This window comes from Nanorana parkeri, unplaced genomic scaffold, assembly GCF_000935625.1.
Source record: "Nanorana parkeri isolate BGI_ZX_2015 unplaced genomic scaffold, ASM93562v1 scaffold15, whole genome shotgun sequence".
NCBI classification, from domain to species: domain Eukaryota; kingdom Metazoa; phylum Chordata; class Amphibia; order Anura; family Dicroglossidae; genus Nanorana; species Nanorana parkeri.
This window is the reverse complement of record NW_017306283.1, coordinates 1,683,114-1,698,711: the sequence shown is the minus strand read 5'-3', so window position 1 is coordinate 1,698,711 and position 15,598 is coordinate 1,683,114. Positions and strand designations below refer to the sequence as shown.

Sequence of the window (15,598 nt, the reverse complement as noted above, 5' to 3'; positions counted from 1 at the left end):
CGGGTGCCGCCCCCCCCCCCCCCCCACACACACACACACCTGCCACCCCCCAATGAGATGCCACCTGAGGCTGCCTCATTATAGGGCGGCCCTGTTGATACTCATGTGGTTAAATTTTTAAATTTGACTTTCTCATTGACACCACATTTGCCGAAATGGTAACCATGTACCAAAAAGCACCCGATTACAGCCAAAATTTCAGGGGAATGAAAATGCTCAGTGACCTAGGTAGTCACGTGAACAAAGATGGGGACCAGAGCAGGCATAGACTGCGCCTACATGCAAAGTTTTCATACGTGAGCGGAGTGAGTCCCCGCTGATCAGCCTCCCACGTTACCTCGTAGTCATCTTCCTGTTTATACACAAGACTTTACACATTCCTTCATCTTCAGTCGCTCAACAACTTCAACGAGAATAATCATTGTTAGATTGCCTGGGGAAATGCGCGACCCCTGACGCTCTCAGAGTAAATGACTACAGCGAGAAGGAGCCCATTTATTTTCTGCACTGGGAATAATGTCACCGGGAAGGAAGGTGATGGCAGGAAAATAGGCTTCGGCGATAAGAATAAAAAAATCCCTGATTTCATTTCAGCTCACCACTACAGCAGGGGGATTATTATACCGCCATGCTGTGCCATTATCCATATCCATGTGATTCATTACCCTGCATTAACCATTCCATAATGGTCGCCTGGAGCAGCATCCTGCATTCACCCAAAAATGTGCAGAACAACGCCAGGCTGAGCATTGTTGAAGCTGAAATCCAGGCAAACGGCTATATACACAGATAACATGCATATACCAAAGCTGTTGTACCTGCTGAGGGATCTGAGGAACTGTGTTTACTTTAACACAGTCCTGAGATTCACACAGCTCTGCCATACATCACAGCCCAGGAGACCCCTAGAACTGGAGGGGTCCTGAAGGATAGTAAGTATGATAGCTCCAGATGCCGGCTAAGCTTTAAAATAAAATGTGGACTTTATTAGTTCCACTTGTGGCACTTTCCTTTTTGCACGCTCAGTCCCTAGTCAAGCTAAGGGCCGACCTTCAGCAACCACCCCTGGGAGAGCTGCCGGAATCATTCCCAGGTTGCTATAGTGTTTAAGACCTGAATTAGATCACCTTCTGCTCCAAGAGATCCAGCGCCCCAGATCTTTCCTCTACTTCCTGAACAATAAAAACTTGACAGAGGGTCTAATCCTTCCCTACTCTATCCAAAACTAAATAAACATTATTGGCTATAATTTTTTAGTAACAAGGATCCTCCACTTCGAGTGCCTAAGCATCTTTTGGGCAGTGGGGATATAGAGGAGTCGATGCATGTCCCTGGCTGTCCCATGGAGATCAGAGGTCTTCAAGCATGTTCCTGGAGGTCCACTGGGACCCAGAGGAGATTAGGCAAAGCCCTGGTAGTCCAGACAAAGAAGAGTTAAGTCCTGTCCCAAAGTGGAGTGTTCACCCATGTCCTTTGCAATCCGGACACAGGAGTTTCCTCATGTACTGGCAGTCTAGAAACAGAGTTTCCTCATGCCCCTGGAAATATGGACCTAGAAGAGCTTCCTGATTCCCCTGGCAAAATGGACATAGAAGAGCTTCCTCATGCAACTGGCAATATGAACCTAGAAGAGTTTCCCCATGCCCCTGGCAATATGGACCTAGGGGAGTTTCCTCATGCCCCTGGCAATATGGACCTAGAAGAGCTTCCTCATGCCTCTGACAATATAGACCTAGAAGAGTTCCCTCATGCCCCTGGCAATATGGACCTAGGGGAGTTTCCTCATGCCCCTGGCAATATGGACCTAGAAGAGTTTCCCCATGCCCCTGGCAATATGGACCTAGGGGAGTTTCCTCATGCCCCTGGCAATATGGACCTAGAAGAGCTTCCTCATGCCTCTGACAATATAGACCTAGAAGAGTTCCCTCATGCCCCTGGCAATATGGACCTAGGGGAGTTTCCTCATGCCCCTGGCAATATGGACCTAGAAGAGCTTCCTCATGCCTCTGACAATATAGACCTAGAAGAGTTCCCTCATGCCCCTGGCAATATGGACCTAGAAGAGTTTACTCATTCCCCAGGCAGACCAGAAACAGAGGTGTTCACACAAGTCCCTGGCAATCTGGACAAAGAGGACTTTCCTCATGTGCTGGCAGCCCGGACACAGAGGAGTTTCCTCTTGTTCTTGTTAGTTAAGACACTGAGAAGTTTCCTCATGTCCTTGACAGTCCAGCAACAAAGAGGTTTCCTCAAATTTCCTCATGTCCCCGGCAGTCTGGACACAGAGGACTTTCCTAATGTCCCCGGCAGTCTGGACACAGAGGACTTTCCTGGTGCCTGGTATTCCAGACAGAGAGCTGTCCTCAAGTCCTTGGAAGTCAGGACGCAGAGATGTTTTCTCCTCTTCCTAGTAGTCCAGACACAGAGAAGTTTCCTCAAATCCTTGGTAGTCCGGATGCTACTAAGTTTAGGCAGTTTAGTCTTGGCAGGTTCGCTAAGGGCCTTCACTTTTACTCCCTCCGTGGTGTTGAAGAGGGAGTTTGAAGATAACTACGTGGGAAACTTCACGTTGGTTCCTGACGTCACAAGCCGCACGGCACGGTTACCTCTTGGAAACTGTGACTGAAACGGACACTCTCCGCACATCCAGGCTTTTTTTGGCTCCTTCGTGTGTTCTATAAATGCCATCACCATGGCAATCCCAGGAGACCCGTCTCCATAGAAACACCTGTGATTTGGAAGGGGCTTACTGGGGGCACACAACGCTCTCTTGTTGGCATGGTAGCTCTCATGAGCTGTCAAGATTTGTATTTAATATGAGTAGCAAACAAAAAGAAAAGACATTACTTCAGGCTTGGGAGCCCACTCTTGTCTTTTTAAGGGAGTGTTTTTAGGGTAAGGCTACATGTAAGGAATAAACTCCAAAAAACTGCTTATTTTCCATATCTGTATCAACCGAACAACTAAAAGTGTCAATTGTGGAAAGTTTTGAAGCAACAGTGCAAAGTGGTGTTGTACTATAAAGAGAACCTGTCACCAATTTTAAACTTTTTGAAACTTTTTTTTGTCTGCCATTGACATTGAAAAATATTTTGACCAAAAATCAGGTAGTCTGAGGCAGCCTAAGACTATTGCCTCAGAGGGCATCTCTTTAGGTCACCAGGAGCCAGAGCATCCCAGGTTGCTAAGAGCAAGGCGAGGAGATGTATAAGGGCCCTACACATCTCCGCGCCCAGCTTTTAGCAACCTGTCATGCTTGGGCCAGCGTCCCACCCAGCTCTTGGCAACCAGTGATGTCATTGAGCTGAACAGGATGCTGGCCAGAGCTGGGTGGTGCACCGCCAGAATGCCAGCCACAGCATCGTTAGTGTGCACCACTAGCACCCCATCAATGCCCAGCAAACCCTAACCCCCTTTTTCTGAAACAAGCCCACCAGCACTCCCCCTCATGTAATGCTTATGTTAAGGACACCCCTGCCAAAAAAGCTAATGCCTGAAGGGATGGGCAAAATTAAGGTTTTTCCTCAAATTCTGAAAAAATGCATCAACCTGAAGTGAAATTTCCCTAAAGGAGGAATCAATTCTGCAAAATTGTGACCACTCTTCCCTAAAAACAATGACCTTATTTGTGTGGTTTTATTTCTTTTACTGTCCAATATGTAGCCTAGTGGGGCAGGTCGGTGACCAAACTGTATGGCTTAACCATAATGTAGAAGCGTGAAGTCACCGACAGAATTCCAAGTTTTTTTTAGTACAGCTCACATCTAAGTATTTCAGCTTTTCAGTTCAAAAGCACTGGGATGAAGAACATTTTGGGAGTTGGGGAGTCTCCTACCTGTCTCTGGTTCTCAGTCTCAAGTCTCAGCCTGGCTTCGACGCATCTTCTGGTCTCGAGAAAGGCTTGTCGCTGAGCCCGATCTGACAGGTAGCTAATGAAGATTCCGGCCGTGTTCATACACATAAACAACACAGCTTGTGCCACAATCTGCAAAAGAAAAGGAGTTGGAGAATATCAGGTCACGTCGCCTCCAAAAACATCATGCAAATAAATATTTTCCTGTGCAGAGATAATGGGAAAAATGTCATACAATGAAAACATACAGCTCGCAAAATGAAGAGGATTCAGATGTACGATTGTAATACATTGTGTAGAACATCTCGCCTACAGGACTTCTATCTTCCTTAGAGGAAACCTGTATTAGAAGGAATACATTGCCTGTCAACGCTGACCTCCTACTGATAATGCCTGTTACCCGTCTCTAATGCTCCAGTGGCTTCAGTATTTCCTCAGTCATTGAACTAGAACAAGTGCACAGGTGGGGAGTTCTGCCTTCACTGGCCACATGCTTGCTCAGAGTCAACTCAAAGATTACAGAAACAATGTTGCACCAAGAGCCTTTTGTCATGATGGTGGCTTGCCTTTGAACTTCCCTCTGGATGTGCATTAGGTCAGCCTTTCTCAACCAGGGTGCCTTCTGGCTTCTTCAACGGTGCCTAAAAATGTTGTGGTGGTAGAACTCTGATGTGAAGGGGGCTCCGGATGTGAAGGGGGAGCTCTGATGGAAAAAAAGGCTCTGGATATGGCTCTGTATATGAAAGGGGGCTATGATATAAATAGGGAACTCTGATGTGAAGAGGGGCTTCTGATGTGAAGAGGGCTCCTGATGTGAAGGGGGATTGTGATGTGAATGGGAGACTCTAATGTGAAAGAGAGGGACATTGATCTGAAGGGGGGACTCTGATGTGAAAGAGGTGGACGTTGATGTGAAGGGGAGAATCTGATATGAAAGTTGGGACTCTGATGTTCTGAATGGAGAGACTCTGATGTGAATGGAGGGACTCTGATGTGAAGAGGGGACTCCGATGTGAAAGGAAGAACTCTAATGTGAAAGAGGGGGACACTGATGTGAAGGGGGTCCCCTAATGTGAAAGAGGACACTGATGTGAAGGGGGACTCCTGATGTGTAAGTAGCGGGCTCTCATATGAAAGGGGGGCTCCTGATGTGCAGGGGGCTTGTGATGTGAATGGGGGACTCTTATGTGAAAGAGGGGGGACACTGATGTGAAAGTTGGAACTCTAATGTGAAAGAGGAAGATACTGATGTGAAGGAGGCACTCTGATGTGAAAGAGGAGGACACTGATGTGAAGGGGATACTATAATGTGAAAGAGGAGGACTCTGATGTAAAGGGGGTATTCTGAAGCGAAAGGAGGGGACTCAGCTTCTGATGTAAAGGGGGCTCTAATGTAAAAGGGGGGATCCTGATGTAAAAGTGTGGCTAGTGATTTGAAGGCAGGGCTTTAATGTGAAGGGAAGAACCCCACTTTTTTGTGTTTTTGAGTGGAGTCTCCCCTTAAAACCCCTACATTTTAGACTGGCGTGTCTCAAGATTCTGCATACTTTTAAAGGGTGCCATGACTAATAAAAGGTGGAGAAATGTTGTATTAGGCTCTGGTTTCATATATGGTTCACTACTTGCAGTACACATGTACGTTTAAGAAAACACAGCCAGCATAAGAGAAGAGGCATCATAAAATCCCACTGAAACAGCCCAAGCTAGAAGCAAAGCAGGACGTAAACCTCTATCAGCCGGAACCCTCAAAAGGCTCCTAACGCCATAAATATTTAGGTGGTAAAACAATCGGGAGAACGGTTTGAGGCAATACACATTCTGAGTCCGGCATTTTTTGAACTACCAAAGCAAACTCTATCCATATTCCATAGTTCCTTCTGTGATGGAGTTACCTTCCTTAAAAGTGGTCACCGTGGACAATCCATCAACTGGACTTTCAGACTGGAAATTCTGACTGTGTATATGATAAAACTGCCCAAGCAGAGGTTACCTTCAGTGACAACCATGTCAGTTCATATTCACAAACAAGCGTAAATGCTTCAAAATCATGCTCAGGCTAAAGTGTGAATGGAGGCTAAAAAGCCATAAGTAGATCTAGTGACATAGGCAGTGGTCCACCCCTTTACAATTCAACGTGTGCCAACGCATGTTCATAGCTTTGCTATTATTTTTAATGGTTCTAGCTTACATTTGGACAGTGTGTTGACATGTGTTGGTCAAACAAGTGCAGATCCATTTTTTACTTTTGTAGGAGCTATTGATGGCAATGGAAGGGCATGGAGTTGTATGAAAAAATGAGATTTAGTGCATTTCCAGCTGATGGTATCCAGACCCTCCCATAGCAACCTCAGCTAGTCAACAATTCATGTCATGGCTGACAGAACCCAACAATAGGGCAGAGAATGCATAAAAACGCACATAGATTTGCATAAAACATGCACCATCACACATGTAATGGTGCATTAACACCCACTAAAAGATAAAATAAAACCTGTGTTTGAGGCAATAGTGAGCTTCAAGGCAGAGACTTTCCCTGCAGTACTTTTCTCCTGTCGCTAGATGTCCTCAGTGTGATGGCCAGCATCATGCAACCCAATTTCCTTGAGCCCAGGTTGTCCTCAACACACCCTCAGTCTGTGAATGGACAGTGAAAGAAGAATGCAGTGCAGTGATGAGGTCATTCTTCTGTCACTCTGCTCTCCTCCACTCAACATGCTTTTATACAGCGCTCACAATTTGACACACATATTGGGTTCATTTAGACCAGCGGTTCTCAACCTGTGGAACCTCAGGATCCACGTTTGAAATTGGTCATTAAGTCGCGACCCAAGTCGCAGTAGTCCATGTTCCGGTGCGGGCGATCGAACTGTGGGTGGGAGGTGCCTTTGGGGTACCATTCAAATGAAAACACCTCTCACACTCCAGCCTTGGTGTACATGGGCTGCAAGACGCTGATGCCAGGTCAAATGTACTTACACTCAGGGCCGGATTACCCACGAGGCCAACCAAGGCCCGGCATTGGGGCAGCAGGAAGTAGAGGGGCAGCAGGGAGTAAAGGGGCAGCAGCGGTGTGGAATTCCTATCCTCCGATGCCCGGGACATGCAGTTCCAGGCACAGGGCAGGTAGTTGTTTTCTACATTTAGCCCTGCTCAAAGCAAGCAGAGCTAAATATGCCGCGGGAAGCCGCCGCTTGTTTTGCTGCAGGTTTGGCGGGGAAGGGGGGCGCATTGAGGAACCTGGCCTTGGGGCAGCAGAGAGAGCAAATCCAGCCCTGCTTACACTACTTGTTTCTCAAAAACACGTTTAATGATGTCTTATGGATTGCAGAGCTGCACCAACTCACGTCTTTTATATCCAAGTTCAGCTTTAACATACTCTATATATGCAAAGTATTAGCATGACAATGGAAAGCAATGAATGACAAAAGCCGTGGAAGTTTCAGCAGCGACATATGTGCCTTAGTCTTTAATTTGACCATTCCTAGCGGGAAATCTAATTATCATAATAATGCGCGGAATTTCATGTAAAGGGGAAGTCACACACTGATCTTAATATCAGCAAAGCAGAAATTAAAGGACGACGCAAGGTGAGTTCATCGGTTGATAAGAAAGGAAGGGTTGGCTTCAGTCTGTAAATGACATGCAGGTACACGTCCAATGCTTCTGATCTTCCTGATCACTGTCTTAAAGCTGAACTCCAGGCCAGCGGCTAAATACACAATTTAAATACCAATATGGGAGTTGTCTTACCCCCTAAAGGATTTATATTCTTATTTATCCAGTCTGAAAAATGACACAGCTCTGCCACACAGCACAGCCTTGTTTGGCAGGGCAGGAGACCTGATTTTTCTCTGCTGCAGTTAAAGCGATATTAAACCTTCCTTTTCTTAAATATTTGCTATGGGCATAGGATGCCCTCCTTTGCCTGAGGCTGTTGTCGTTTTTCTTTAAAATCTTTAAATTCCTCGTTTTCGAGTGGGTCCCCGCAGCGTTCTTTGCCCCTGCCCCCAGTACGGGTGCCTCCATCGGCTAATGGAGGCACCCGTGCGAGCTCGTGCCTGCAGTGGCTGTGTGCGTCCATAGACACACACAGCCCTGTGGCAGGCCACGCCCCTTCTCTCTTTGATTGATGGGAGATGGAGCCTATGGCTCCTCTGCTATTAGTATCCTCCCCCTGCAACCAGGAAGTACGGGGAACGGAGGATCGCTTCGGGGCCTGCGGCGGGGACGAGTGTCGCTGACAGGTAAGTGTGGGGGGACTAGGGGAAAAAAAGGTTCTGATGCAGAGCATGCATTAAGGTAAAAAATGCCCAGAACTTAATACTACTTTAAGTAACACCTTCAGGTCTTGCCCCTCCCCCGGCTTGTGACTGGGCAGTTAAGGAGAAGCAGCAGACTGATGAGCTCATCACTCTGCTCCCTCCTCCTATCGGCATGCTCCTTGTTAGCCCATGCAGCACAACTGATTGGCACCTTGAGCTGCTTCTCCCTCCACCAGTCTGAGCTCTGGTGTACCAGGGACGACAAAAGGCTAATACAAGGTTAAATTCAGATATATTTAATGATGTAATAATGGATACAGAGTTGCACTAATTTATATCTTTTATATCGGCCAGTAAAAGGGGTGGAAGGGCATCCAAAAAAAAAACCAGATGCCATCTCAGAAATAAGGCTTCAGCTAAATGAAAGGAAGACGCTAGTTTGTTAATTACATGCAGGTACACATTTATTGTTTGTTATCTTATTGGTCACTGGCTTAAAGGATACATACACCCCAACAAAGAACATCTCTTATTTGGTCCCTGTTTTGTTAGATTTGCTCAACAAGTGCAAAATAATACCTTTCAGAAATCTTTTATCAGATATATTGTTCCCAGCTATCTTTGAGGACTACAGAACCCTGTTTTGGAGAAGAGGAGAGGGGGAAGTATTTTGTAGTCCTTCCCTACGGCAATCCGATAGATGTGTCTGGGTTTGGCGGTTGCCAGGAGAACTGTACTTGCCTGACTGCATTGTGCCAAGTGTAGTTTGGTGGAGGGGGGATTATGGTGTGGGGTTGTTTTTCAGGGGTTGGGCTTGGACCCTTTGTTCCAGTGAAGGGAACTCTTAAGGCATCAGCATACCAAGACATTTTGGACAATTTCATGTTCCCAACTTTGTGGGAACAGTTTGGGGATGGCCCCTTCCTGTTCCAACATGACTGCGCACCAGTGCACAAAGCAAGGACCATAAAGACATGTATGAGCGACTTTGGGGTGGAGGAACTTGACTGGCCTGCACAGAGTCCTGACCTCAACCCGATAGAACACCTTTGGGATGAATTGGAGCGGAGACTGCGAGCCCGGCCTTCTCCCCCAACATCAGTACCTGACCTCACAAATGGTCCAACATTCCCATAGACACACTCCTAAACCTTGTGGACTCCTTCCCAGAAGACTTCAAGCTGTTATAGCGGCAAAGGGTCAGCCAACTCAATACTGAACCTTGTGGACTAAGTCTGGGATACCATTAAAGTTCATGTGCGTATAAAGGCCAGGGTCCCAATACTTTTGGCAATATAGTGTATATACATATATACACTGTATATATTAGAAATGCACCAATATTGATACCAGTATCAGTACTGGTGCCGATACTGGGCATATTAATGAGTACTCGTACTTGTGAAAATGACCCCAATACCAAAAAATTATGCTGGCGCTTTAAATTTTCTAATTGAAGCAGCTACCTGAGGTCCCGCACTTGCTGGGGACCTTGCGGCCGCCTTCTTAGGAAGACCTGTTAACAGTTCTTTAGTTGGCCCGCACATCTCTCCTTCCTGATACCCTCCCCACATCTCCCCTTCTGAAACCCTCTGCACCCCTCCTGATACCCTCCACACCCCTCCTGAGACCTCCGCACCCCTCCTGAGACCCTCTGCACCCCTCCTGAGACCCTCCACACCCCTTCTGAGACCTCCACACCCCTCCTGAGACCCTCCGCCTCCCTCCTGAGACCCTCCAACACCCCTCCAGAGACCCTCTGCCCCAGACATCAGGCCAAACCGCTGAGCAAAGCGAAAGCACAGGGTATGTAACAAATTCATATACAATTTGTATGCTTTGCTGTACAATGTATTGCTGGAATTTGTAGTCCCCTATAACTGATAGTATTTTTCTGCATTGCTAAATAATGTATTGCTGAGATTTGTAGTTCTCTTTAGCCAGTGCCATTCTTCATTGAGAGAGAACAATGCAGAGCAGAGCGATAGATATACAGCCAAATAATGCGAGATAGAGAGAGAGAGAGAGAGAGAGAGAGAGATAATCTGCCATTTTCATCCCATCACTGTAGAGTTGTTTGTACAATGGCAATAAAGAACAATAAAGAGACATAAATATACAGCCAAGCAATGAGGGAAAGAAAGAGAGAAAGGAAAGGAAAAAAGAAAGAAAGAATGAAGAAAGAAAGCACCTGCAGGACAACCAACCAAACCCAACCTTGTATATTCTAGATAGATGATGAGTAGATAGATAGGATGAGAATGATTGGAGCAATAGATAGATAGATAGATAGATAGATAGATAGATAGACAGACAGACAGACAGACAGACAGACAGACAGACAGACAGACAGACAGACAGATAGATATAGCACATGCATGACACCCAACCAAACCCAAACTTGTATCCTCTACCCATTGGTCATTTCCCATAAGCTCCATGCAGATAGTCCCTTATGGGAAATAAACGAAGGGCCTCAATGCTGTATGGCAAGTGTACACCCAAAAAGAACAACTCCACCGTTCACTTCCTGTTGTCCCATTTAGACAAGAAGGAGTTCCCAGACTTCCCTTTTCCATTCTGACCACATCGAGAAGTGAAACAGAGCCGTGTTGTCATGATCAGTTTGTGTCTTTTTGTTTCCTCTTTGGAGATAAACGGCACTGTGCCGATGCATGGCGTGCCTGTATCTCATGTGGTCAGCTTAGTTGCCACGCTCAATCCAATACCATCCCCCACCTTTCCCGCTCAGCCGTGTTGTGTTGATTGACTGTGGCTCCCAGCGAGGCAGCCAGGGCCCGCAACATTCCTCCATCCATACAGAGTCACGGACATGCAAATTCACACAATGCCCATTTGTATTTTTGCGTAACAATCATTTTTATGCACACTCATTTGCTGGACAGATTTTGCATACAAGAATGGTCATCCTCCGATGTTCGCAACCAGCATTAGGTGGTCCATAGATTTTAGAGGAGCGGTTTGATATGCAACAGGATCTAACTGCGTCCTGTGTCGCAAATCTGGCGACCGTTGCAAAGTCCTCCATAAACTTGCAAGGCCGGCTCCCTGCAAACACGTTGTAACAGTATGGACTATGCATTTTTTTTAAATCACAGGAAGATCCACACTGTTATAACAAACAGCAGAACAGCTTTTTCCCAGGCAGTGTCTGAGTTAATCCTCTCTTTGCTTTTCCCATTGCGGCATGAAATATTTTGTGTTGGAACCTATGACAACTTCCTCCAGTTTCTTCTGCAAATATATTTTGAATTATTGTAATTATATTTGCTACTTGTTCCTTGTAAGAGTCACAATTTTCCCAGCATGGCTGTTCTCTAATTGCCACAACTTCATAATATAAATTATCACAGGCATTGTTAATTATTCATGTCCCTTTTCTGCTTGTTCCGGGACATAGAGAAACAGCAAGCCATACCGCAGAGAGAATATGAGGACTTTTAATTAAGTCTTTTGTGATAAGTGTGAAACCCCTTCTCATTCCATCATTGTATGTAGAGTTGTTTGTGCAATGGTAAGAGAGAACAATGCAGAGAAATTGATATACAGCCAAACAATGCAGAGAAATAGATATACAGCCGATAGATAGATAGATAGATAGATAGATAGATAGATAGATAGATAGATAGATAGATAGATAGATAGATAGATAGATAGATATAGCAACTGCAGGACTCCCAACCAAAGCCAATGTTGTATCTTCTACCCATTCTACCCAACAGGTAGAAGATATTAGCTCCATACAGATAGTCCCTTATGGGAAATAAATGAAGGGCCTCAATTCTGTATGACAAGCGGACTAAACAGTGTACACCCATAAAGAACGACTCCACCGTGCACTTCCTGTTGTGCCATTTAGACAAGAAGGAGTTCCCAGACTTCCCTTTTCCATTCTGACCACATCGAGAAGGGAAGCAGAGCCGTTTTGTCATGATCAGTTTGTGTCTTTGTGTCTCCTCTTTGGAGATAAATGGCACTGCGTCGATGCATTGCTTGCCTGTATCTCCTGTGGTCAGTTTAGTCGCCATGCTCAATCCAATACCACCACCCCCTCCTTTCCGGCTCACTGTGTTGGTTGACAGCAGGTCCCAGCAAGAGCCCCACTGTCAAAATTGCAGCTGTTCTGGAATGCCGCACATGCAGAACAGGATCATACTTCCCTGCTGCGTGTGACGTAATATATAGCCATGACCCTAAACAGACACGCAACCCCCTCTACGGTGAAGAGGGGGCATGGCTGAGGCTATGTCGTCACGTGACTGCAAACAACTTACAAACACCTTTTTATTTAAAAATTTGATTTGAGTCACAAAAAAATACTGTAGGCTCCATTCACAAGGATAAGGATCTTTATGTTTAGCCATGTGACTCTAGTTATGAAATCTCATTGGACTCTGCTGAAAATAACTGACATTTTTTTGGAAAATCTTTTTTTTTTAGGCATCTTTCCCTTTTATTTTCACCTTGTGATCCTGCCAGTGACACACTTTGGGGTTGACCTACAAACAATTTGTTGTGCAAATGTATGTCACTCACGCAAAAGTTGTGAATAATACCTGTAATGTTTTAATATGTTAGAATTATCGAATGTTCTATCTAAACCTATTGTTTTAGGCTATTTACATTTCTGGTCGAATGTTCTTAGGCTATTTTGCTTGCGGGATGTTAAGGAATGTTACATTGTTCCAGCGAACGGCAACTTAAATATCAGAATACGTTTTGTGCACATATTAAAAAACATTACGGGTATTATTTGCGACTCTCATGCAAAAAGTGATACATTCACACACCAAATGCTACATTCACAGTGAGGTTTTTATACATAGACCCTTTTCTGTCCTAGGTTGCCTTCACCTGTATCTATGAAGGAGCAGCATTCTCATGCTAGGCTGCTCGCTCCTGATTTGGACTACAACACCCCCCCCCCCCTTTTTTCCCCATCTACATCACACACAGGGCCATCTTTAACGCGGGGCAAAAGGGGCCCAAAGCAGCTGCCCCTTGAGCCTGCAAAAGATACCTACGCAGCACCGTTCTGTTTACTATGCGAATGGCATTGCATAGTGTTGCTCTGCCCCTGCCATACGCCTCGTAGCATGACATCTAATGCGGGGTCACGTCTCACACAGGATCACATCTCTTGGGTGGGTGACGTACTGGACAGAGGCCCAAGAAAATGTTTGTCTGATCAATATTAAAGCCCCGGGTTTAACATATGAGGGAGGTTTTCTGCAAATGTTTTACATCCTTGAGCCTTTTCTTGCATGTATAGCGTTTTGCTTAATCATAGTATAATACCTCCCCTTTAAGTCATATGACTGTATCTATAAATCTATATCGGTTGCTATACTTTCCTTGTGTGTGCGGTGCAGCCACTTCACGGGCAGCTTGTACAGAGCAGACAAAGTATCTCCTTAAAGAAATTGCAGCATTTTATCTTTACAAATTGAGTTAGCCCATCAGGAGCCATTCAGCATGGTCTTCCCATTACCCCTTATGTCCATCTATATATAGCTAAACAGCCAAGGCTCACGGAATACAGCGCAAGACATTGTTGTCACATTAGTGTCGGCGAGAGCCGTGCAGTACATCAAGTAAGGGACTTGTTTTAACACGAAGCTCTTTGTTGGACATCAGTTCTGCTACTCTTGTAGCAGTTTGCTGTTATTTTGCTTCTCTTTATGCTTTTTTTTGCCATTGAGCGAGTTCCCTTTCTTCTAATAATTGATGCCGTTTATTGCACTCTTTTGTTGCTCTGCGTTCTACTTGCAGTGCAGTTGTTTTATAGGACTAAAGGCAAGCTTGAAAGTACTATTTGTTTTTTACATCTTTGATCATCCTATGAAAGATGAAGTTCAGGTTCAAAATAATGTCATATATGCATTGCTAAAGCTGCACCAGGATAGTAAATGATTAAACTTGTCTAAGGTTCAATTGCTGAGAAGGCCTCTTACTAATTAAGCCAGCACAGGTATTGTTTACCCTAAGTCCGGGTTCACACTGAGCGGTTTATCGTGTGATTTCCGGCGCGAAATTACGCATATTTCCGCCCAATATCACTCTATGTAGCTCATCCAATGCATTTCAATGAAGCTGTTCACCTCTCACAGCTCAATGTCGCCTGTAGCTCGTCGCTCAAGCTTGTCGCTCGTACATGACCCTTTTTTCCGCGGATGTCGCGCGAATCGGCTCCAATAGACTCTATGGTGTCGTGCATTATCGTGCGATATTGAGCGACTTTGTAGCGCGATATCACGCTACAGAAGGGTCACTGTTGCATTGTCAAGATAGCTGTTGATTGGTTACAGCCCAATGTAGCAGCGACGAAGTCCCGCCCAAAAAACGTGGCCAATGTAGCGCGATAAAATGTGCACTGTCGCTCAATATCGTGCAATGTAGTTCAAAGCCGCTCAGCACGAAATCACGCAGAAAAACGCCTGATATCCATGTCGCTCAGTGTGAATGGGGTCTGATGGTACAGGAGTGTGACCACTCTCTTCTGCTGGAATACCCACGGCCACTGCACTGGTCTCGGAAACACCCACTTAATTCCCTGGGCTTGATATTCTCTACATAGTTGAGTGATAGCTACAATATTACTTTTCTGTTGTTGGGTTTAGATACGCTAAAGTATAACTAAAGCCAAAGTTTTGGGGGTTTTTTGCATAGCGTGGGGGAAGGATTAGGGCATCTGTCAGGTTTTAATTACTGACAAAATGGGAGACAGATATTTTTTCCCATAAAGAATGCTTATATATAACGATTAGGGCATCTCCAATAAACCAATTTTAAATACTTTTGTACATTTTAGTTTTGGACTTGATTTGTTGGCGGTACACTAAGCGTGTGACCACTTTCTTGTGCTGAAATTCACACAGGCACAGCACTGATCTTGGAGACACCCACTTGATTCCTTGGGCTTGATCTTCCTACTTAGTTTAGTGGAGGTATGTGGAACAGTGTACAAAAGCTGTGCACCTGCCAGTAGCAACTGGGATAGGCTTCCCTGAAGAGATGAGTCTTATGGGATCGCCTACAGGCAGTCATAGTGGGAGACAGATGGAGAGGTTGGGGTAAAGAGCTTATAGCCAGCTCCATTAACACATGGTTTGATAAGATTGGTATGGAGGAACCCAAGTGACCTGCACAGAGCCCTGACCTCAACTCTACAGAACACCAGGTCTTCTTGTCTCAACATCAGTACTTGACGTCAGGCGGCAAAAAGTCTAGGGACACCCCTGACTGCAACACATGCCGCTGGCAACTTGCATTGGGGTGTCATTCAGAATGCGCATAAAACAGCTCAATGGTACCTTAAAGATATGAAAAGGAGAGCCATCTACCAGAGATGATCAGAGGCAGGGCAGTGACGAGCGTGTCTATGCTGCAACTGAGGTTCATAGGGAGGGGTGAGGGAACCCAGACAGAATTTTCAGAAAACATATTTCCTTTACCTATTTGC

At 45.4% G+C, this 15,598-nt stretch overlaps 1 protein-coding gene across 1 annotated transcript in view; it reads right to left on the bottom strand.

The window, feature by feature from the left end:
* The window catches only part of ADCY8 (adenylate cyclase 8), a 242,886-nt gene that overhangs the window by 134,633 nt on the left and 92,655 nt on the right, over window positions 1-15,598 (bottom strand). The window contains exon 3 of the mRNA XM_018558861.1: window positions 3,836-3,985. Within this exon, the coding sequence (XP_018414363.1) occupies window positions 3,836-3,985 (150 nt within the window). The remainder of the gene's footprint in view (window positions 1-3,835; window positions 3,986-15,598) is intronic.